This window comes from Panthera pardus, unplaced genomic scaffold (assembly GCF_024362965.1).
Source record: "Panthera pardus isolate Hobbes unplaced genomic scaffold, ASM2436296v1 HiC_scaffold_12, whole genome shotgun sequence".
NCBI lineage: Eukaryota > Metazoa > Chordata > Mammalia > Carnivora > Felidae > Panthera > Panthera pardus.
The window spans coordinates 707,986-729,188 of record NW_026526677.1 but is presented as its reverse complement, the minus strand read 5'-3'; the positions used below and the strand labels follow the sequence as shown (position 1 = coordinate 729,188).

Here is a 21,203-nt window from a genome sequence, read left to right as displayed (position 1 = left end):
CAAGTTCTGAGGCCAGAGAGAAGCAGCGGAGGAGAGACCAGAAGAGGAGCCCGCAGGGAGCACGCACCCGTCTGAGGAGGGCAGAGGCGACCTGTCCATGTCGGGGAGCGGGTAAGCACCCGACGTCACCCAGGACGCTTCGGGGAAGAGGCCGGGGAAGGAGAGCACCGCCCACTGCTGACGCACCTGTCGTGGTGGATGATCAGGCTGATGGTCTCGAAGAGCACGGCGTTCTTGGCATTGGAATGCTGCACTTTTTTTGACTTTGGTGGTTCCTGGGCTTTGTTCAGAATCGTCTCCAGGCACTCGGTCAGGCGGCCTCGCACTGCAGGGTCTTCTGGGCGAGACAGAGCGCTGTCGGGCCGGGCCCCCCAGAGCCACCTGCCCCCCAGCCGCACCACCTCACAACCAGGGGGAGACGGCTGGCCAGCACATGCTCCCCATCAGAGTGCGCGGCTCTTTCCAGCGAGAGGATGTAACTGCCTGGCGTCACTGCACGTACATTTTAATGCAAATGAGATGCATAACACCTTCGTTGAATTAGAAGAGAGAAAAGAAAATCTCGGAGACGCAGACAAGAAATATAAAAGTTGGAAAGAAAGGGGACAAAAGATTTTTCCTCCACTTTCTATTTCCAATAGAAATAGAGACACTGTTATCAAAACCAACAAAGAGAAAGAAATGTTAAAAATTCTAATGAAACCAGAAAAAAGAAATAATAGACAAAAAAAAAGAATAAGAAAGCAATAAAAATATCAAATATCAGACACAACCTGTACAGCATGTCCCCCAAAGCCCCCAGCACACCCAGGGTTAGCAAACCCAGCCAGTCAAGAAGAGCGGAGCCCTGCAGACGCAGGTGGGGCGCCATCAGGGCCCTGGGGAGCTCCCCCCACTCCCTGCCCCGGGGCTTGAGCAGAGAGGTGGCCAAGCCCTGAAAGGAGAGTCATGAGGGAAACACACCCACGAGTGAGTGGAGACACCCCAGATCTCAGAATGAAGGAGCGGGACGGCCGCCAGGCCGGGCAGGGCCGGCCGGGGAGGGAGGCAGAAGTAAGGAGTGGCTGTTGGGGAGGCCAGTCCTGCTCCGGCTCAAGGGAAGTCCCCCCACACGAAGGCTCGGCTGCAGGTGTGCAGTTCATACTTCAGTATGGAAGTAAGAGAAATTACTGGAATCTAACAAAGAAATATCTTGCACAAAACTAATTAGATTAAAACGTAAAGGTTACAACGAGCAATCGGTGTAAAGGACAACTCGGAAGAATCTACATCCTTTGATCAAGAAATTCCATTTCTAGGGATGCCTGGTGGCTCAGTTGGTTAAGCATCTGCCCTTGGCTCAGGTCATGATCTCAGTTCATGAGTTAGAGCCCCACATTGGGCTCTGTGCTGTGCACACAGAGCCCACTTCATATCATCTGTCACCACCTCTCTCCGCCCCTCCCCTGCTTGCGTGCGGGCATGCGCGCACTCTCTATGTCTCAAAAGTAAATAAATAAAAACTTTAAAAAAAGTTCCGTTTCTAGATACTTACCGTATTAGTCAAAAGTAACATTTTGCAATAAAACGTGAACAGAAAAATATCTCCAATGTGTATATTAAGGTTTTACAGATTATTAACAACTTAAAATACAGAGCTTGTAAGCGTTTCCAGTTTTACTGAAAAACATTGTTTCAAAAAGCTGCACAGGACAGATACCATATTATCTAAAAAGCAGAGATAACCCCAAATCCCAAGAAAATTGTGAGTTCTCTACCAGCTGCTCTGGGAAAGCCAAGATGTGTGGCAGCATCATAAAGGACCCGCAGAACAAGAACTAGCAGCAGAAAAGGTCTTGTAAAGATAACAACACAAGAGTAACCCTACGATGCTGAAGCAAACCCCTCTCAGACAGGTCTGTGCTGGCAGCTGTTACCTGGGGGTGGATAGCACTGTAGCAACCTCAGAAGTTTCACGGACAGCCAGGGAGCCGGGACAAAATAGTAGGTATAATCCTGAAGGTCTGTTGATGCAGATGTCACAATCTGTAAGACAACACAGGGTGCGGACGGGTGTCATTTAGAGAGGCCCTCAGCGTGGTCCTGAGGTCACACACTACCTGAGAAACAGTTCCATTCGATGAGCTAATAGGGACATTTAGTTGTCTCCTATTTTAGAGGTAAAGGAGCACAGCCGTGCCAGGCTCCCATGGAGAGCAGCTGCCCGCTGTCACTTTGGGGAACAGCCCACGCACTCTTGCTGTGCAACAGCCGGCCCACTCCGTGGGCACAAACCAGCCTATACCACTGACCCAGAACCGCTACAGAATTCAACAGACCAGAAACCCAATCATTCCTTTGTGGAGCGGAAAGTGAACAAAACACAAAAAGGAGAACTTCAGTCCCCTCAGAAGGGAGAAGCCCTCCAGCGCAGACCCCCGCCACGAGCTCACCGGAGGCCAGACAGCAAGCTTCCTCCATTCGTGGCTCCATCTCCTTGTCTATCACAGTCCTTGGCAGGGCAGACACCCCCTCCACCTTCCGAATACACGACCGCCCCTAAGACATTTCACTTCCACTAACACACAGCCCAGTGCCTCCCCACCTCCTGTGTCTGCCAGGGAAGTCAGAGGAGCGCCGCCTTACAAAGCCACAGGTGTGACACTTTAGGTCCTAGGTAAACACATTCAGGAAGGTTCACCTAATTCCTATACTCAGCTGCAAGACAGCAGCCTGGACCCAGGAGGTGGCCCCTCCTGCAGGGAGGTGAGCTCCATGCGGTTTGAGGCATGGGCAGAACAAGCAGAGCGATAGATAGAGGGCACACGGGCAGGCACTGGAGGAAGACGGGGAGCAGCACCGTGCTCCTCAGGACAGGGGGGCCAACACAGGCCGTCTCGTGCTGCTAACACCACACTCAAAAACTTACAACTCTAAACGTACACATTTGAAACAAATATAAAAAAGAAAACAATGTGTAATTTACCTCAAAGATCTACAGAGAGTAACAGATTAACCCAAAAAGTAGAGGAAATAAAAATATGAAGCAAAACTAGCCGGGGAGAAAAAAAACATAATAGAGAGGGCAACAAAATCAGAAGAATTGCTGCGACTAATCGGGAAAGGGAGAAGGTGCAAATACCCGCATCAACACCAGGAAGGAAGCAGCACTACGGACCCCCGTGCGCAGGATAACTTTCTGTCAATACATCTGAATATTTAGACACATTAGCAAATGTCAGGAAAGTGCAACATAACCAAAGTGAATGAAAGGACAGAAAATACAAAGACTCATAATTTATCAAACAAGTTGAATCCATAATAAGAAATTGTCAACAGGGATGCCTGGGTGGTTCAGTCGGTTGAGTGTCCAACTCTAGCTCAGGTCATGATCTCACGGTTCATGAGTTCAAGCCCCGCATGGGGCTCTGTGCTGACAACTCAGAGCCTAGAGCCTGTTTCAGATTCTGTGTCTCCCTCTCTCTCTGCCCCTCCCTCTCTCTCTACCCCTCCCTCCCTCCCTCCCTCCCCTCTCTCTCTCTCAAAAATAAATAAAACACTAAAAAAAATTTTTTTAAAAAGAAATTGCCAACAAAGAAACCCCAATCTCAAATGGCTTCACCAGTTACTTAAAACCAACCCATAGTAGTTTACAAATAACATTTTAAGATATCCTTGAGGACAGCATTTTAAAAATAAACTGTATAAAGATATCTAACAAAAGATAAAAGAATCTCCACTCACAAAGTTATAAAACGTTATTGAGAAAAATTAAAGACTACCCAAATAAATGGAGAGGTATGCCATGGTCACAGATTCAAAGACTCAATACGGTAAAGATTTGAATTCTCTCAAAACTGACCTACAGATTAAAGGCAGTCCCAACAGGATTCTTGGGGGAACAAGACACGTGCTCCACTAGACATCAAGACTTGTCCTCAAGTTCCAGTAACGAAGACAGTGCGCCGCTGTGTAAAATGAACAGAGATGATACCAAGGGAAGGAGGCACAGACAGAGCCCCGTGGTTTGTGGTCAAGGCGGCACTGTTGGGGGGGTGTGGGGGCAGGAAGGCCTTTTAGGACTGGATACATACAGACACCAGTCCCAGAGTGGGTGGTCAACCTAAATGAAACCCCAGAACTGGGAAAGACCTCATAAGTAGGGCAGAAAAAGCACTAACCACAAAGGAAAGGATTGGTGCTTTAAAAGGAGGAATTTCCGACCATAGAAGACCTCACCAAGAGAGTAAAACGGCAAGTCACAGAGTAGGACAAGATTTTTAAACACAGGGTAGACTGAAGCATACAGAGATGCCATTTTCGGAGAGCAGTAATAGTTAAAAGTGGGCAATTTTGTTTGGTTCAACTTAATCTAACCAAGAAAGTGCTCATATCTAAAATATGTAGAGAAACTTCTACAAAACAATAAAAAAGCTAACTCTGTAGAAAAGTGGGCAAAAGACTTCTTAACAGGCACTTCACAGAAGATGTTCAAGAAAGCAATAAACACGCAGAGCTGCCCAACCTCACTGACCCTGAAGAAAACGGACACGTAAATCACGAGACCCCACCACGCCCCAGAATGGCGAACATTTAAAAAGCCAAGATGCAGAGCAGCGGGAACTGCACGCCGCTGGCGGAGTGCCCTGGCACCGTCCCCTCAGGTGAAGCGCGGCCACCCCACCAGCCAGCAGCGCCACTTCCAGGGACACACCCACTAGCAATTCTCCCCCTCTCTCTCCCTCCCCCTCTCTCTCTCACACACACACACACACACACACACACACACACACACACACACCAACCGAGGCAGCAAAGCGGTTCCCAGCAGGTGATTCACAGCCGCCTCAGCGCTGGGCACGTATGCTGTGTGTTCAGACAAATTCTACAGCGTCAAAACTGAACGAACGGCACACAGGACAAATACGGCCATTCCACAAGGCGGAGCATAACGGGACCAACATAAAAGAGTGCACCCCATACGCGGGATCCATCTGTGTGAAGATTCAGGGCGCAGTCAGGGCTAGACAACAGAGGTAAGGACACCCGCTCAGGCAGCAAAGGAAAGGAAAGCAAGGAGCGAGGCCACACGAGTGAGGACAGGGCTCCCCACAGCAGGGGGCCCAGCCGGCACCCCCGCCCCCACCCTAGGCAGCACGAGTGTGAGCCGGGCTGTTTCGCTCCGTGCACCTTCCTGTACAGACAGGACACTTCTCAACTGACAAAAAGGTTGAAAGAAAACCCAAAGAATTCCCAACCAAGAAGAGTCCTCAGTCCTGAATTTGCAAACTGAGCCAAACACCTTGTACTCTAAACAGCAAACCAACGTATTATTTAAAATTATCTTGATAATTTTATTTAATTATTTAATTTAATAATTATTATTTAATATTAATAATTATTTAATTTAATAATTTAATAAACCAACGTATTATTTAAAATAGCTGAGACCAAACTGCACCCTGAGACCCACTCCCATCGACAGACTCACCCTGCTTAACCTGGACACGGCCAGAGAGACAGAAGTCTTGAACTCCTCGGGGTTCTTCTGGGCCAAGGTGGTAATGAGGCTGGTGGCCGCGGTCACCACACCCTGGAACAGACACAACAGATACATGCTGTGACTGCAGCCAAAGTGCCTGGCTTCTCATCGCAAAGTCATTTTCCGAATAAAACTTTAAATGGAGAGCAAAGACCTGTAGTCCATGGGCCAGATTCACAGATCTCTAACAATCAAGAGCGCACATACCCCATTTTCTTTTTGGAGCTTCTCTTTGCAAGCCTGGACACGTGGCCCAGACCCCTGCGGCAGCGGAGGCCCCATCCCGACTGGCCCTCCTGCCCTTCTCTGGGTCTGGCCACCTGTCTGGTCCTGTGGGCAGCTGCACTCACTGCTGCCCCTGATTTGAATCACTCTGTGTGGGGGCACCTGGCTGCCTCAGCCAGTGGGGCGTGCGACTCTTGATCCTGGGGTTGTGAGTTCAAACCTGACACTGGGTGTAAAATAAAATCTTGTAAAAAGAGAAAAGGGGAGGCTGAGTGGCTCAGTCAGTCAAACGTCCAACTTCGGCTCAGGGCATGATCTCGCGGTTCATGAGTTCGAGCCCCATGTGGGGCTCTGTGCTGACAGCTCAGAGCCTGGAGCCTGCTTCGGATTCTGTGTCTCCCTCTCTCTGCCCCTCCCCCACTCGTGCGCTGTTTCTGTCTCTCAAAAACGAATAAACGTTAAAAAAAAAAAATTTTTTTTTAAAGAAAAAAAAATCACTCTGTGTGGACTGGGGAGGGAGACATTATTTAGACTCCAGCGCAGAACAACTGAGAGAGCCCACTCTTCCCCTTCTCTGGAAGCAGTCCAGGCTGTGTCCCCACCACACTGGCCCCCGAAGCACCCCAGACCCAGGCGAGACTCCTTCCCTGCAGGGCCCCCACACAGCACCCGGCCTCAACGTGCGGGGACTCTCCCTGCAGACGGCTGTCCCGGCACCACCAGGAGCGGCTCCCGGCAATCCACATCTCTTGAAGGCGGATGCTGGTGAAGTAAAGACGCCCTCACAGATACGTGAACAAAGGAATGCCACTACCGACGGTGAGGACGAGGACACAGCCCAGGAGAGCCCTGGCCCCCCCGCCGGACCCGGCTGGCCATCCTCCACCGTGCTCCTGAGCAGGTGGGACACGACCAGCATTTCGAGCAGCTGCGAAGCTTCGAGGACGGCAGCTGGCGGCCGCGGAGACCGCGGGGGAGAGCCAGAGCTGAGCGCTTCCTTCAGCCTTCCAATGACAGCGTGAAGGCTGCACCAAACGGACCTAACTGGCCTCAACGCCCACTTCTCAGCAGGCAGAGTAAGTACCAACAGATTCCCTTCGCAAGCCAGCTCTGACAGGTCAGTATTTGTGAGCGCGCAGGTCCCACCAGGGCAGAGCTGGTCCCCACGGCTCCTAAGCGTGTGGGGCTCGGCCTGGCCCACCACGAGGACAGAACAAATCTGCGCGTTCTGAGGAGACTCCTAAAGCACAGTGTCTCACGTCCTCTGCACCCTGCAGGGGTCTTCGTAGGAAGGGCAGTGTGAGAAGACCGGGGCAGGCCCAAATGGCCCTCGGTGCTGCCCCCCGGCCACAGCCCATGGCCTGCCCCCCCCCCACACATACACACACCCCCTCAGCTCTTCCACTGCTCTCTGAACACAGGACCCACAGGCGCTGGCTCGCCCTGCCACCCAGCTGACACCCCTCTGGGCGTTCTTTGACCTTGAGACCAAAGAAAGCCAAGTCTCAGGCCTCCTTCACCGGCAAAGCCAGGAAGTCTCTGACACGGAAGCCAAGGCCACACGGAGGACAGGCGCCAAGAGAACAGTGAATGTGGGCCGAGAACGGCAGGATAAAAGGAGGCGGGGTGATGATGGGCTCAGCCCTCCCGTGGTCTGGCTGGGCCGACCCCTCCACCTCTCCCGCTTCGAGCTGGGTTCTGGTGGCCTGTAGCCAAGAATGTGCCAGGCAGCGCACCTGGTGAAGCAGAGTCGTGTGCATCAGGGCACCAAAGCAGACCCCACAGCTGGGGCTGCAGGATCTTTGGGTGTCAGCGAGAGGAGTCCTGCGGGCAGTTGGGATAGTCCCCGTCACTCTGACAAGTGCTGGGGGTGGACGTCTGCTGGCCAAGGGCTTTGGTGTCGGTTGGCCGTGTGGCTCGGGCCCCCCAAGCTGTCCCAGTTCTGACCCTCCGTCACCTCCTGGTTCAAATCCGCATCTATGTGAAGCCGTTCCGTCTCTCCGAGCCTCGGTTTCCTCAGGTGCGAAACTAGAAGAAGCCCCACTGCCTCGCAGGGGCTGTCTGGTGGGGGACCCGTGGCCTCAAGCCTCACGGCCACCAGCATGGCTTCCCGGCTTTACCAGCAGAGTCTGAACCTGAACAGACTGAGGGTGACCCGGCGTGCAGGCCTGACCCTAACCCCACCCCCCCGCCCAGGCCCTTCCACCTCTCCCCAGGACTTGGCCACAGAGGTGGAGCTCCACCCTCAGGGAGGGCTGCCGTGCTTGGACACAAACACCCAGTAAACGTGGGCAACGACAACGTGGGAACAGCCCCCAGGGCGGCCGCAGCACAGCAAGCTTGCCGACACGGCCACCGGCTCTCTCCTCTGAATCTGCACGCAATGATCATTTATTTTTAATTTTTGAGGTAGGTTCGTTTCCGGGAAAAAACATAGTAAGCAGCTTGCACACTAACCCCCATGTACTCAGGAGGAAACCCTGTGTGACATTTCAATTCTCTCAGTGTTACAACAGAATTCGCACAGCGCAAAGCCACTGTGCCGAACGCCTGCTCCAACTTGACCCCATCTCCTGGTGTCACGACCCTGTATGCCCCGGCTGGTGTGCACCGGACCTGTGACCCATGTCAGACCACAACCACCAAACATTCCTGTCTACGACACAGGGAGGACACTCGGGCCTGGCCCGTGGAGCAGTCGTGCAGACTAGCGAGACTGCGGGCAGGAGCTTAGGCGGGGGTCACGGGACGCCCTCGCCGCCGCCTGACAGACAGGCACACCACACGGACTGCCCTCCCTGGACAGGGTGTCTCCAGAAGCCGCTGAACTCGGTCTTGCCGGTCTGTGCGGCCCCAGCACACGGGAAGCCTTGCGACAGCTAGCTCTGGGGCGGGCTGGAGGTCGTGTCTGCAGGTCCCACCCCAGGGAAGGAGGGGCCCCTCCCCCTAGCCACAGGAGCGCACACAGGCTCACAGGCTCAGTGGACTAAGCTCGGTGTCCCCTCAGAAAGCACCGAGCTGCTGTTTTTTTAATGGCTATCCCAGAGACGGTCACTTGGCGGGGTGAGCAGGACCCTGGTCCAAAGGCACTTACCAAGTGCTGGTCGTTGAGGAGGTGCACCACGCGGGACGTCCAGTCACCCATGGGGACGAGGTCGGGAGACGTTCGGTACAAACGCAGCAAACACAGGGCGGCGCTCTGCTTCACGCTGTCCATGGTGTCTCTGAAAGACAAACACCGCTGGTCGCTCGAGAACACGGCTGGCACCCCACGTGGCCCCAACAAGCTAAGCATGGCCCCGAGCCTCACAGATCATACCCCGGAGTAACCTGGAGACCGGGTCGCTGCACCCTCCCGTGTGATCCAGCCCACGCCCACCGCCTCCGAGAGGTGTCCGTGTGGACCACGTGCGGACAGTGACAGACGGCTTCTGCTCTGAAGACCTGCCTCAGGCTCCTGCCCAAGACAATCAACAGCAAAGAATCCCACCAGGAAAGGTGTCTCATCTCCGAAAGTGTCAGTTCTGGTATTTTTCCCAACTGCTGAATAAGACCTCGGCTGTGCAAGACTGACCATGTTCAACTCATGCTCCTCTCTGCTTGGATCACGGTATTTTTTTCAAAACTCCGTTAACAACATACAATCAAAACAGAAAGAACAGAGAGCCTTGCACTGCCACAAAACGCCCCCGGCGATTTCCTCCCGTGTCCAAAACCCCTGTCGGGTGCCCTTGTGAAGCACCCCACCCCCTGCTTCTCTCTGTGCTGGGACAGCAAAGGCAGGGATTCAAATGCCCTCCTGCCCCTTCGTGTGGTTGACTGTGAAAAGTAGCCACTGAGCCACAGAGCCCGGGGTCCCTGGACCACAGCAAACACTGAGAAGCTAGGTCAGAACGACTGCAGACAGCCCAGGAGAGAGAGGGACATCTGGAGGGTTTCCTGCTCCGGTTTTAATGCTGGCGGCGGGCAGAGAACGTCCCCAGGGCTGTTTATCCCTCCTCCCCACCAAACCCCAGCCAAATTCCGCTGAGCCGCCCACCAGGGAACAGCCCAGTGGAGGCCGTCTGAAAAAGAACACGGCAGGGCGACGGTGGAAGCAGTGGGGGCTCCTGCTCCACGTGGAGGGGAGAGGAGGGTTGGGGCCGTCGTCACCATTTACCTGCCTCATAGCTTTCTTGGCCCTAAATCCAGCCCAACACAAGAAACCCTCAAGCTGCTCCCCATTCTACCCCCGGGAGAAACTGCCTTCACAGAAACCCCGTAGGATTCTACTGCCCCGGGGGAGCAGTCCGTCCCTGGCCCTCTCTGGCCCCACACCATCCTCACAAGGAGCAGGCAGCACGCCCTGCAGGCCTTATGGCAGAGCCGCCCCAAGTCACCACTGCGTTTCCGTGCTCGCACGGGAGGGCCTTCCTGCCCCCGGGACCCGCACCAGAAGAACATTCGAGGAGAGGGAAGTACGGCATCCGACACCCCTGGGGAGGCCGGGGAGGCCACTGCCCGCTCTGTGTCAGTTCTATCTTGGGCCCACGGCCCAGTGCCCGGCACCCTCGCTTCCTGAACGCCTGCTGGGGGCCGCCGTCCCGCCCCCAACGCGCCAACTCCAGTGCAGTTATTTGACTGTTGACAATCTCCTCTGCATCTGCCACCCCTGCAATGCCTCAGTCCGTCTCTGGCCGTCTCCAGCCTGAGCCCTTCACCTTGAGCTGCCCGTGGGTTAACTGCACGTTCAAGAGCTGGGAATGGCGTTCGAATAGGGCTCGTGGGTACCACGCGGCCTGAGCCTCTTGGTGTAGGCTTGTCTGTGACCTCGATTCTGACAGGTAATCCAGCGGGGTGGGCATGACCGCGCCAGGTCCCCTAGGCCGTGAAACTCGCAGGCACGGCTCAACTGTCTTCCCGCAGCAGGATTCTCCCCCGTCCCGTCCACGCTGGGCTTCGCCGCGCGCCCCCTGTGCCCTTTCACTGTAGGTGCGGTCCGTCCTTTACTTCAGGAAAGCGTTCTTCAATTGCCATCTGAATGCTCTCCAGAGATTATCTCTGTTTTACGTCACACTCGTCCAACAGGCATTTTTCAAGCACTTACTGTGTACCAGGTATTGGTCAAAACGCTGGAAATAAAGCAATGGCCACAGCAGACAGAAACCTCAGCCCCCAGGAGCCTGCCTTCTGCGGGCGGAGGCAGGCAGGGCGCAGACGTGTTCCCCGGTGTGCGCCAGGAACAGGGAAAGGGCCAGGCGGCAGCCAGAGCAGGGAAAGGGGTTCAGGGAAGGCCTTGCCCAAGCTGGTGCAGCCCTAACGAGTGAGGAAAACAAGGTGCCGTGCGGCCCTGAACCCACACCCACCCCGGTGGGGTCCGGACCCGAACGCCCCGTCGGGGTCACTCTGCTCACATCAAGTCCCTCGAGTCTCTTCTGTCTTAGTTTGCACTCAGGGCGGCCACCATGCCCCACAGCTCTCATCGGCAGACGTGGAGTGTCGTCTCGGCTCCCCACCTGCTTCCTCGGCTCTGCTGTCCTTCCAGTGAGTGACCTGCTCCCGGCGTGTGTCTGTGAGTGCCCCGCCCCCCTTCCCGTGGGGCCTTGCTTCCGGCCTGGCCTCTCCATCTCCCTCTGGTGGCACACGCCTCGGACAGACACTCCTCCGGGGCTTGTGTGGCCACAGCCCTTCTGGTCACTGGTGCAACCCAGGGCTCGCCCCGGAGGCACAGCTGAGCCTCGGGGAGGAGCGTCCGTGTGCCACAGGGTTTGGGGCGGTGTCCCGGCATCCAGAGCGCCGTGGCCTCTGTCCGCACTGCCGGCCATCCTGGAAGAGCTTGGTCCCGACGAAGTGCCCGGGCCTGGGGCCCTTGTTGAGCCAGATGTGTCACCAGGGTGTGGGCCCTGGGTCAGTTCCCCAGCTCAGCAGAGTCCGGGAACACAAACGCAGGACCCTGCCTCTGCCATGCCCTGTGGCACCCTTCCAGAGCGGCCTACTCTGCCCCACGTGGCCCCTCTCCAAATCAAAGGGGGTGGGGGTAGGTCTCTAAGAATTCTGTGCTTGAACTTTTCCCCAGTGACACTCTGGAGAAAGGGCGAGAAAGGGTGCTGCGCCACAACCCAGGACGACGCGCTCCTTCTTCGGCAGCCGCGTGGGAGGCCGGGCCCTTGTCGGGTGGTTGCAGCCGGCAGGGCCCTTCTTCCATGCTCTTCCAAACCCCGGCGGTACTGGGGCAGGAGAGGCGTGACGGGACTTCGCCAGGCACCTACACGTAGGGTTGCCCCGCTGCCTAAGACAGGGAGACGAACTCACCCTAGAAATCCTCTAAGTAGCTGCATGTTTGGTTCACTTAACGCGAGAGACACACGCACTTCCGACAAGTCACGGGACACATACCCAGCAACGAGGATTTTCGGAATCTCCCCAGCAAACGCCTCGGCCATCTCTCGGCTGCCCACGTTGGCGATGCAGTGCAGGGCCAGGCCCATGAAGGTGGGGTTCCGACTGGCCAGGTCGTTCTTGATGGCGTTGTTGATGAGCCGGATCAGCTCGCTGTTGGAGTTCACCAGCACAGAGATGAAGAGGTAGCCCTGGTTCCGGAGAGACAAGAGGACAGAGAGCTCGTGACGACCTGGGTCGACACGGACAAGGCACAAGCGTCCAGCCTTGGGCCGGCCTCCCGACGCCTCCACTGCCCAGTGTCCTGCAGGAGGGGTCGCGCCACAGAGGGTTCCTCTGCACTCTGATGAAAGCACCAGTGACAGTCCTGAGGGACGCACCCAAGAGGCACTTAGACGTCCCCATGGGAACCAGTCGCCTCGGTCCCCAGTCCCACCTCCCATCCCACTCACCTATCCATGGTACCACGTGTGAGCAATGTGGACTCACCACTGTCCTGAACAGGGCGGAAAGGACCCTGACTGGAAGGCCCCAAGAAACCATGATGAGTTCCCGAAACCCTGCTCACTCCGGCCTCACCCTCTCTCTTGATCTGTCTCTGCACCCTCACCACTGGCCCAACTCCAGCCCATGTCACCCCTGCCGTCCACACTCCCCCCATGCAGGGGACACAGTGACCTTCTCGAGACTCATCTCATCACTGACCGTGCAGGTGAAACTCCTGTGCAGCTTCCTGTTGGCCTTGGGAGAAAGGCCCCACCCACAAGCCCACCTCCCCCGTCTCCCCTCCAGCCACCGCTGCCCCTTCAGCGTGAGCCCAGCTGGGCGCTACTGGCTCTGTCTGCCCTCATCCCCCAGTTAAGTCCTCGTCCTTCTGTCCCCGCTCAGGATGCCCTCCTTGGAGGACCTTCCCTACTGGCCAGCCCCTCTCAGGGCCCCAGAAAGCTCTCCACACCTTCTGCCCTGGGCACTGGCCACAGCTATAATTCTCCGTTTACGAACTGTATGATGCCGTCTCCTCACTGAAAAAGGGCAGGGCCCACATCTGCTTTTGGTCCCTATGTCCCCAGGGGCCTCCCAGCAGACTGCTTGGTCCGTGGCAGACACCCAAATTCTTATCAGGTAAATACCAATACTTCATGACATTCCGGGGGGGTCTAGGGTTTTTTTGGTTTTTTGTTATTTTACTTCCTGCAAGTTAAATTTTCGGACAGAGGAAACTGTTAACTTTGCAACACTGGGGAAAACATAAAAATATTGCTACTCTGAGGAGCTACAGGGCTAAAGCTACAAAGCCGGAGAGGGCTTCAGGGGCCCAGGTGCCCAGGTGCCAGCGCCATCTGGAAGGGCACTGGGAGCGGGAAGCAGGGCAAGGGCACGCCCAGGAGCAGCTCCAGCTCTTCTGCCGCGGGGGTGTGGCGGCCTTGCCAGAAAGGGAAAGTTGTACAGGGACCACGGCTGGGGGGGGGGGGGGTGTCCGTGCCGGTGAGTTAGCCAGACACTCTGGGGCAGGAAGCAGGCCTGCCCCAGACACCCCAGCCTGGCTCCCTGCAGCATCCATCTAGACCCACAGGAAGTCTCGGCTGCAGGGGAGCTGGAAAGAAAGAGTGAGGAAAGAAACGGCCTCCAAATCAGAAGAACACTGTCCAGGAGAAAAGGCCCTTCCACGGGCAAGATTGCCTCCTGGAGGGGAGGGGGGCCCTGGGGCCGCCTCGGGTGTCCTGGATGCCAGCCCCACCCCGACCCCCGCCCCCCTCCGGCGACACTCACGATCTGCTTCTCCGTGTATCTGTTGGAGCTCAGCAGGTTCACGGCCTCCATGTGCCCAAAGTCAATGTCATGACCCAGGAGGAAGATGAACAGCAACTTGCAGACGTACTTCTTTTTACTGTAGCCATCGAGAGCCTTGTCACCTACAGAAAAGGTGGGTGAAGTGGGAGGGCAGGGAAGTCATCGGCAGGAGCTGGACAGCAGGGCGCGGGCCCGCCTTCCACCGCACACGGGGCACCACCGTGCTGAACACGAGTGCGGGTGACAGGTGACGTTTCCAGACCGGGTGATGCACGGGAGAACCCAAGGGTGCGGCTTCCCTCAGAAACCGAAGCCAGAATCCTTACATCAAGAGCTCTGCCCGCCCCCTCCCCCCACAGCCCCCCACCGACAGCCCCGGGCAGGCCAGGCCCCAGGGGGCCTCCCTGGGACCAACCAGCCCTGCCAGGGCCCCTGGAGTCAGCAAGTCGGTCTTTTAAATAAGTTATTTCCCGCAGGTGGATGAGGATGCTCTAAATGACCCCCCTTCACTTCAGTTTTAGGACAAAACACCCACCCGCGGAAGTCACACACGACAGGGCCAGAGGAACCGTGTCTTCACCCTAAACACAGCGCAAATGAGCACCTCACGAGACATCATGACGAGGCGGGTTCGAGACACATCACTGGCAGAACACAAACTGCTATTTAAAAAAGACCACCCAAGGGCGCCCGAGTGGCTCTGGTGGTTAAGCGTCCAACTTCGGCTCAGGTCATGATCTCGCGGTTCGTGAGTTCGAGCCCTACATCGGGCTCTGGGCTGATGGCTCAGGGCCCGGAGCCTGCTTCCGATTCTGTGTCTCCCTCTGTCTGCCCCTCCCCTGCCTGCACTCTGTCTCTCGCATTGTCTCAAAAATAAATAAACATTAAAAAAAAATAGAAAAGACCACACTGCGCCATTTTAAGGATCGAAGTTCTCAATTCGCCGGACGAGGACACGGTTTTCCTTAGAGCCCACCACTAGCGGACTGCAGAGGTGACAACTAGAGAGATCGGTCATCTTTCTGAGCTGGGTCTCCCAGTGACACTGCTGTCACAGTGTGAAGGACCCGTGTGGGACATGCGAGGGCTGAAGGGGACTCGGGGACAGCACTGGCCTCACAAGTCGGGACCCTCGTGCTCGTGGGCCAACAAGCACTGGCTGACCACGGAGAGCGGTCTGGAAGGCCTCCCCCAAGACTTCCCAGGGGGACAATCACATGTCAGCCAGCCAGCTGGTCACCTCACCTTGAGACGTTCTGAGAAACCCTCCCTTTTCACCAACAAACTGATATACAATGTAATGACCTAAGAGTATAAAAGGAGCCCAGGCCTGGTTCCTCCACCACCGCCAGCCCCCACTGGCTCATCCACTCCCCGCACCCGGGGAGCCCAGCTCTGGCTGGGACACCCCCCATCTGCTATGGGAAAGAGTCTGTAGGCTCAGCACATGCAGCCCAGGGCAAGCAGCACCGATCTCCCATCTCCTGCCCACCCGGATTCCATCACCTTCCGGAAGCCTCCTCTGACAACCAAGCCTAAGGTACCACCCTACCTCCTCTCACCTCCTGGAGACAGGTCTCTGCTACTCAGAGCACATCTTAAAGGAAAACACAGCAGCATCCAAAGAGAGAGAACAGCTCGGTCAGACTGAGCTCTGTGGAGACGGCCACAGAAGCACCTGGGGGCTCCTTCCCTGAAACCCCTTACTGGTTTCTGCTCCTGCAGGACCTCGGACACAGGGTCCCTCCTACAGCCCTCCCGGATGCCAGGAGACTTACAGCAGGGCCGTCACTAAGGCAAGAATAACCAGGCACCTCCTGGCCCCGGTGTGTGGCTATGATGTACAGTAACGGCCAGTGCCCAGAAGGCAGCTTCGGGAACTCACAAGGTACTGCAGAGAGTGGGGACGAACCTGGGTGCCAGCCCAGAGGGCAGTCCGGCACGCCACCCTGCCTGAAGCCAGAGCCCCGCCCCCAGTGAGAGGGTGGCTCTCCCAAGGGGAACCAGCAGGGAGACGCCCGACCGTGCCACAGGCCCGGCGTGATCGGGAAAGAAATGACGGCCCCAAGAGAGCGGGGCTCACATTATGCCCACGTGCCTCCCCCAGGCATCTGCCCAGTCCAGCCCCACCTGCTCTCAGGGGCTCCTCACCTACTCAAGAGTGACCCGTGGGGAAGCCTCTCCTTTCCACGGACCGCCCCCACCTTGGGTCCTGTCGTGGAGGGCGGTGCGGACGGGAGGGAAGCACTCTCACTTTCCACACATACGCTGGAGTCTGGCTGGGGCGGGGGGAGGGTCCCGTGGGCTTCGTGCGGTCTGGGGAGCACTGGCTGCCGCTGCCCCCGCCGTCTCGGGGCCCACGGTGACTCCAGTGCTTTCTCTGGCAAGTGTCCAACCACCGGCCTTCCCAGCAGCAGCTACAAGGGCTGCAGACTCAGGGACCGGGTCCCCTCCCAGATCAAGAGGTACCCCACGGCGGCCCTGCCGGCCCTCACGGGCAAGGAAGGAGACACGGGCGCACTTCGGTCTCCTGAGCGGCCTCAAAAACAAAGAGCTCTGCTCACTCCGCAGCCCAGATGCTTTGTTTCCCTCAACAAAGAGTGTGCTTGCTGGCCCCGCCTGCGTCCACCCGCACGTTCCCAGCACCCAGCACCCACCCACCTCAGGAGCAAGGCCCGGGCAGGGCGGCCACATGGGTAGCCCCGCATCCTCTCCGTTCTTGAGGAGACCGAGCCCATCTCCCAAGGACAGAACTCGCTGGCTGGACACAGTGTCCCCGTGCCACCTGTCAGTTCCGAGCGCACCTCCACGAACGGCCCGGGGCAGAGCCCTCTGCTCGCCTCTCCCTCGTGGCTGTCTCAGTACAGGGCCGCTTGGGGGGGGGCGGTGCCACAGCTGCAGAAGGGGCCCTCCTGCAGTCTGGGGTGAGGACTGGAGGGGCTCCGAGGTCCCACAGTGAATTCAGGGCCCCACCCTGGCCATAACCTTCTCACGGCCCTCTCAAGGTGACCCCGGTGCCCACGCCATCATCCGGATCCCCTCTGCAGCCCCACGCTACCGGCCTGCCCGAGGTGGGTCGCCGCCCTCTGAGAGTTCCTGACGGCCCGTGCCCTGGCCCGGCCAAGCCAGCTGCCTTCTCTCTCTCCGGGGGCTGAGCTACCCCCTTGCTCCAAGGAGGGGCCTGCAGATCTGTCCTCCTGGGGGCTCTCCTTGGGCCCGAGGGGCCATACCTTGGGCCTTGCAGTCACCCTCACCAGAACTCAGGAGTTCCTCCCAGTGACCGTCCCTCCAAGCTGGTGTGGTTTCACTCGGACCAGACCAGACTGAGGTGGTCCTCACAATGTTAGTTTCAGGGCGGGCTAGAACTGTGTCTTTATTCCAGTAATTTCAAACTGTCAAACTGCACGTCTCGTGCCTGAAAGGGGGTGGCCCACGTCCCCACGTTCCGTGAAGACCAGAGAAGAGGGGAGGTGGGAAACAGGCCACACATCCTGACTGACGATCAGGATCCAGTCTGTGCCCGAGACCCCCAACTTGTCTACGGCCCCCTCCTCGGTGGGCCCTTCCAGAAATGAAGCGGGACACCACATCACGGCTTAGCACTGCCTGAGACGATGTGAGGCTTAGGACGACCCTGTATCACTGGCTCTTAAGACTCATGCCAATTTCAGGACGTGAAATGTGAAACAAGGTCTATCTGAGGATGACAAAAACCTGGTCCTTCTGTAAGAAGATATTAAGCAGTAAGACCCAAGACTGGAGAGTGAGTCACCAGTGCACCCAGACGCGGGGACAAACACGCTCCCTCCTCAGGCGCTGGGCTGGAGGGCAGGCACCCTGACAGTGGCTTAGTGTCTGGGTCAGAGCCAGGTCAGCCCTGCGTACCCACACAGCGGTGCTCCCCACGTGCACCCCCTCCAACCACACTGTTGTGTCCCTGCCGGCTCTGTCCCTGCCATGTCCCAGCACCGATCAACCTAAAACACCCTCAGTCGCTCATGCTTTTCAGGGCCTATCCTGTCTCATTCGACAGTGGCGACGGCCAACATTCGTCCAAGATAACCACTCTTAAGGGACAGGAGAAAGATGCCTATCAGTTTTACCTCTGACCCCAACAGGCCTCAGGCTGACACGAATCTGTCATTTGTGCCTTAAGGGCAGGGCTCTTGTGCTAAATGGAGACGTGGCCCGGGACACACAGGTTTCCAAACCCTCAGCCTCCACCGGGGGGGATCACGTGGGCAGTCACATCAAGTAGGGCAAGGGCGCCTGGCCCACTGTGAGGAGGTCTGAGCTTGGCCGCCCGAGTACGACCCTATCTCACCAAGAAAGATGTTCCCACCTGACAAATAAGATGCCAGCCAGAGCCCGTGTGGTTGCGGGCATAGCATCTGAGTCCCAGGAAGCAGACTCTTCCGGACAATTTCTGCGCTGTGGCCCTTTCCCACTGTTTTCTCTCACAGACACCGGTGCTCGACAAGTATCTCGCGATCAAAGAGGTGGAAAGACCAGGATGGACATGGCCCTTCCTCGCGTCTGCACCCTGACGGTACTCTTCCCTCGCCCCCACGCCATTCTGCCTGCCTCCTCCGTGAACCGGAGAATCCACTCTTCGCCCCCGAGTCCCCACAGACCCGAGGCGTTTCCTCCACTCTCTGTAATGCTTACTGATTTCAGTGGTTAGAAAAAGGGAGACGCAAATTAAAACCACAGGAAGGTTCCACTACACGCCCCCCACCGTAACCAAAACTCACAAGATCAACCGTGCCAAGTGCCGGCAAGAACGTGGAGGAACTGGGACCGCTCCCACCGGCTGGCAGGAGCGACACGTGCACAGCCCCCCGAAAACGCCGAAAGGCCCCCTGCCGCGGGCCCGGGGTGTGTGCCCAGCGGGAGTGCTCACCGCAGCCTCGGCCTCACAGGCAAGCGCGGGCGAGTGCACGGCGGTGCAGAAGCACTCGCGGGCCACTGGCACACGCGCGTGCCCTGGGCGCACCGTGCTCAGCTGAAGAGACCTCGCGCCACCCAATCCCTTTCACGTGGGTTTCAAGAAACAGCAAAGCTACCGTGACACACGGCAGACTGGTGGCCGCTGGGGGCTGACGAAGGTGGCCGAGTACACGGGGACACAGGGAACATGTGGGGCGGCAGAATGTTCTGTGTCGTTTGTGGCGGCGGCTGCACGAATACATGCACCTTCCAAAATTCAAAGTGCACGCTTAAGTAAATTTCATTGCAAGTAAAACACATCCCATAAAGCCAACTTTTAAACCATTCCTGTCAAATACACCAGGAAGAAAGGCATAAAGCACGGGAGAACACTGGCGAGGACGGGGCGGGGGGGGGGGGGGGGGGTGCGGCCGGCCCGTTGGGAGCCGGCGTGACGCCCCCTTGCCGAGAGCTTTCGCGCTTCCTCCATAAAAAGCTGTGCTTTACTTAAGTCTTTCTATACCTACAATAACCTAAGTTCTTTATGGGAGCTTTTTTTTAATGTTTTCTTTATTTGGGGGACAGTGCAAACGGGGGAGGGGAGGGGGGAGGGGGGAGGGGGGATCCAAAGAGGGCTCTGTGATGACAGCACAGAGTCCGACACAGGGCTCGAACTCACAAACCGTGAGATCGTGACCTGAGCCTAAATCGGACACTTAACCGACTGAGCCACCCAGGCGCCCCCCCCTTTATGGGAACGTCCTCATTCAGCTGTGCACCCCAGACCGTGGTGGACACCCAGTGGTTACGTAGCAAGTTAGCGGATGCCGTGTGGTACACCCCTGCGGACAGTCAGTAACAAGCAAGCGTGATGTCTCCGCGAAGGGTACCACAGCAGCTGCTTCCCAGAGGTCTCGAGGTGGAGCGTGCCGGCTGATGTCACAGTAACTACCCCAGTCCACCCCAGACCCGGGAGGCTCACACAACAAGCACCACCTTCTCGCTCGCGAGTCTGCAGGTCAGCCAAGACTCAGCAGGGGCGGCCTCCAGCCACAAGCGGGATCTAGGCCCGCACAGGGCGCCTCTCCTTCTCTCAGCCCAGCAGCACCCGAAGCACATCCTTCCCAAGGAGGCGATGGGAAGGCCCCCGAAGGGGCAAGTAGAGACAAGCAACCCTCCTCGAGGTTAGGTCTCAAAGTGGCGCACAGTCGTGGTCTACGTCCCACCAGCCACATCACGTGACCAAGCCCCACATCCTTCCTCAAATGACAGAGCCCACCAGTGAGACCACCGGCCTCCAGCCTTCTCGGTGGCAGGGTTTCGGATTACAGATGCAACTTCCCGACGTTCTCAGGACCGTCACATTGTATCACTTCTCATCTACCTGCTTCCACGTGTATCTGTAACTGCACAAGGTGCTATGGTGCGCAGCGAGCATGCGGTCACCTCCGTGGCCGCCACGTCTTTCCTCGTCTTCTGCCCCTCTGACCTTGCATCTGGGATTCTCTGCTTCTGGCCTCAAGTATATCCTTTGGAATTCCCTTTTCCTCACGGGAAACTCTCTCCATTTTTGTCTGAAGAAGCTCCGTTCCACCTTCAGTCTTAGAAGATGCTCTTGCCGGGCAGTCTTCCACTGGCTGTTCTCCAGCACGGGGCCAGGCTTCCGATCTGCCGCGTGCCAAGTCGGCTGCCAGCACAGCTCCCCTCCCCGTGACCTGTGATCTCTGCGTCCCCGCAGAACGCGTCTAGGTGTGCACCTCATTCACGCCACCTGTGTGTGTGGAGCCTGCAGTCTGGCCAATTTCACTCATTCCTTGTTTTTTAAGACACACAAATTCACTAAAATTTTGAAGATATTTCACAACGTACTGAAATCAGAAAATAAATTCTTAATATACGAAATCTAGAAAGATACAATTAGGAATTAGACTTTAAAGGACTTAGGGGGAAAAAAAACAATGACGGTCAGATGCCACGAAGCAGGTGGCACAGCCTAACGGTAAGCGTGCTGCCAGGCCCAAGGGCCCCCTCCATCCCCATCGAGGGGACAGCGAACTTCTCTCCTCTCGCACAACACAACTTCGTGCACTCTTAAAAGCTGCCACATTCTCTCTCTTTTCCTTCTGGGATGCCAACTAAACCTTTGAGACTTGACCACCACATCCCTTTACCTCTCGCCCACTGTCCTGTCCCCTGTTTGCTATTCAGGACCCGCTCTGTTCCTGTTGTTCAGAACACCAAATCTCTCTTCAACCATGTCTGCTGTGAAATCCAGAGTTCTTCACTTTGGTTTCTGCAGGTTTCAGTTCTGGGATTTCCATTTGCTCTAATATTTCAAATTCCGCTACGCCACCTTTCG

The 21,203-nt window shown here is 56.7% G+C and overlaps 1 protein-coding gene and 1 non-coding gene across 2 annotated transcripts in view; both read right to left on the bottom strand.

Moving 5' to 3' along the window:
- The window catches only part of AP2A2 (adaptor related protein complex 2 subunit alpha 2), an 84,995-nt gene that overhangs the window by 17,643 nt on the left and 46,149 nt on the right, over window positions 1-21,203 (bottom strand). Inside the window, 6 exon segments of the mRNA XM_053899286.1 lie at window positions 187-337; window positions 1,917-2,025; window positions 5,471-5,572; window positions 8,841-8,970; window positions 12,122-12,315; window positions 13,895-14,037. Of these exon segments, the coding sequence (XP_053755261.1) occupies window positions 187-337; window positions 1,917-2,025; window positions 5,471-5,572; window positions 8,841-8,970; window positions 12,122-12,315; window positions 13,895-14,037 (829 nt within the window).
- On the bottom strand, window positions 20,798-20,921 carry LOC128776346 (U6atac minor spliceosomal RNA). Its single transcript, XR_008421423.1, has one exon. It is a non-coding gene; the product is annotated as a U6atac minor spliceosomal RNA (small nuclear RNA).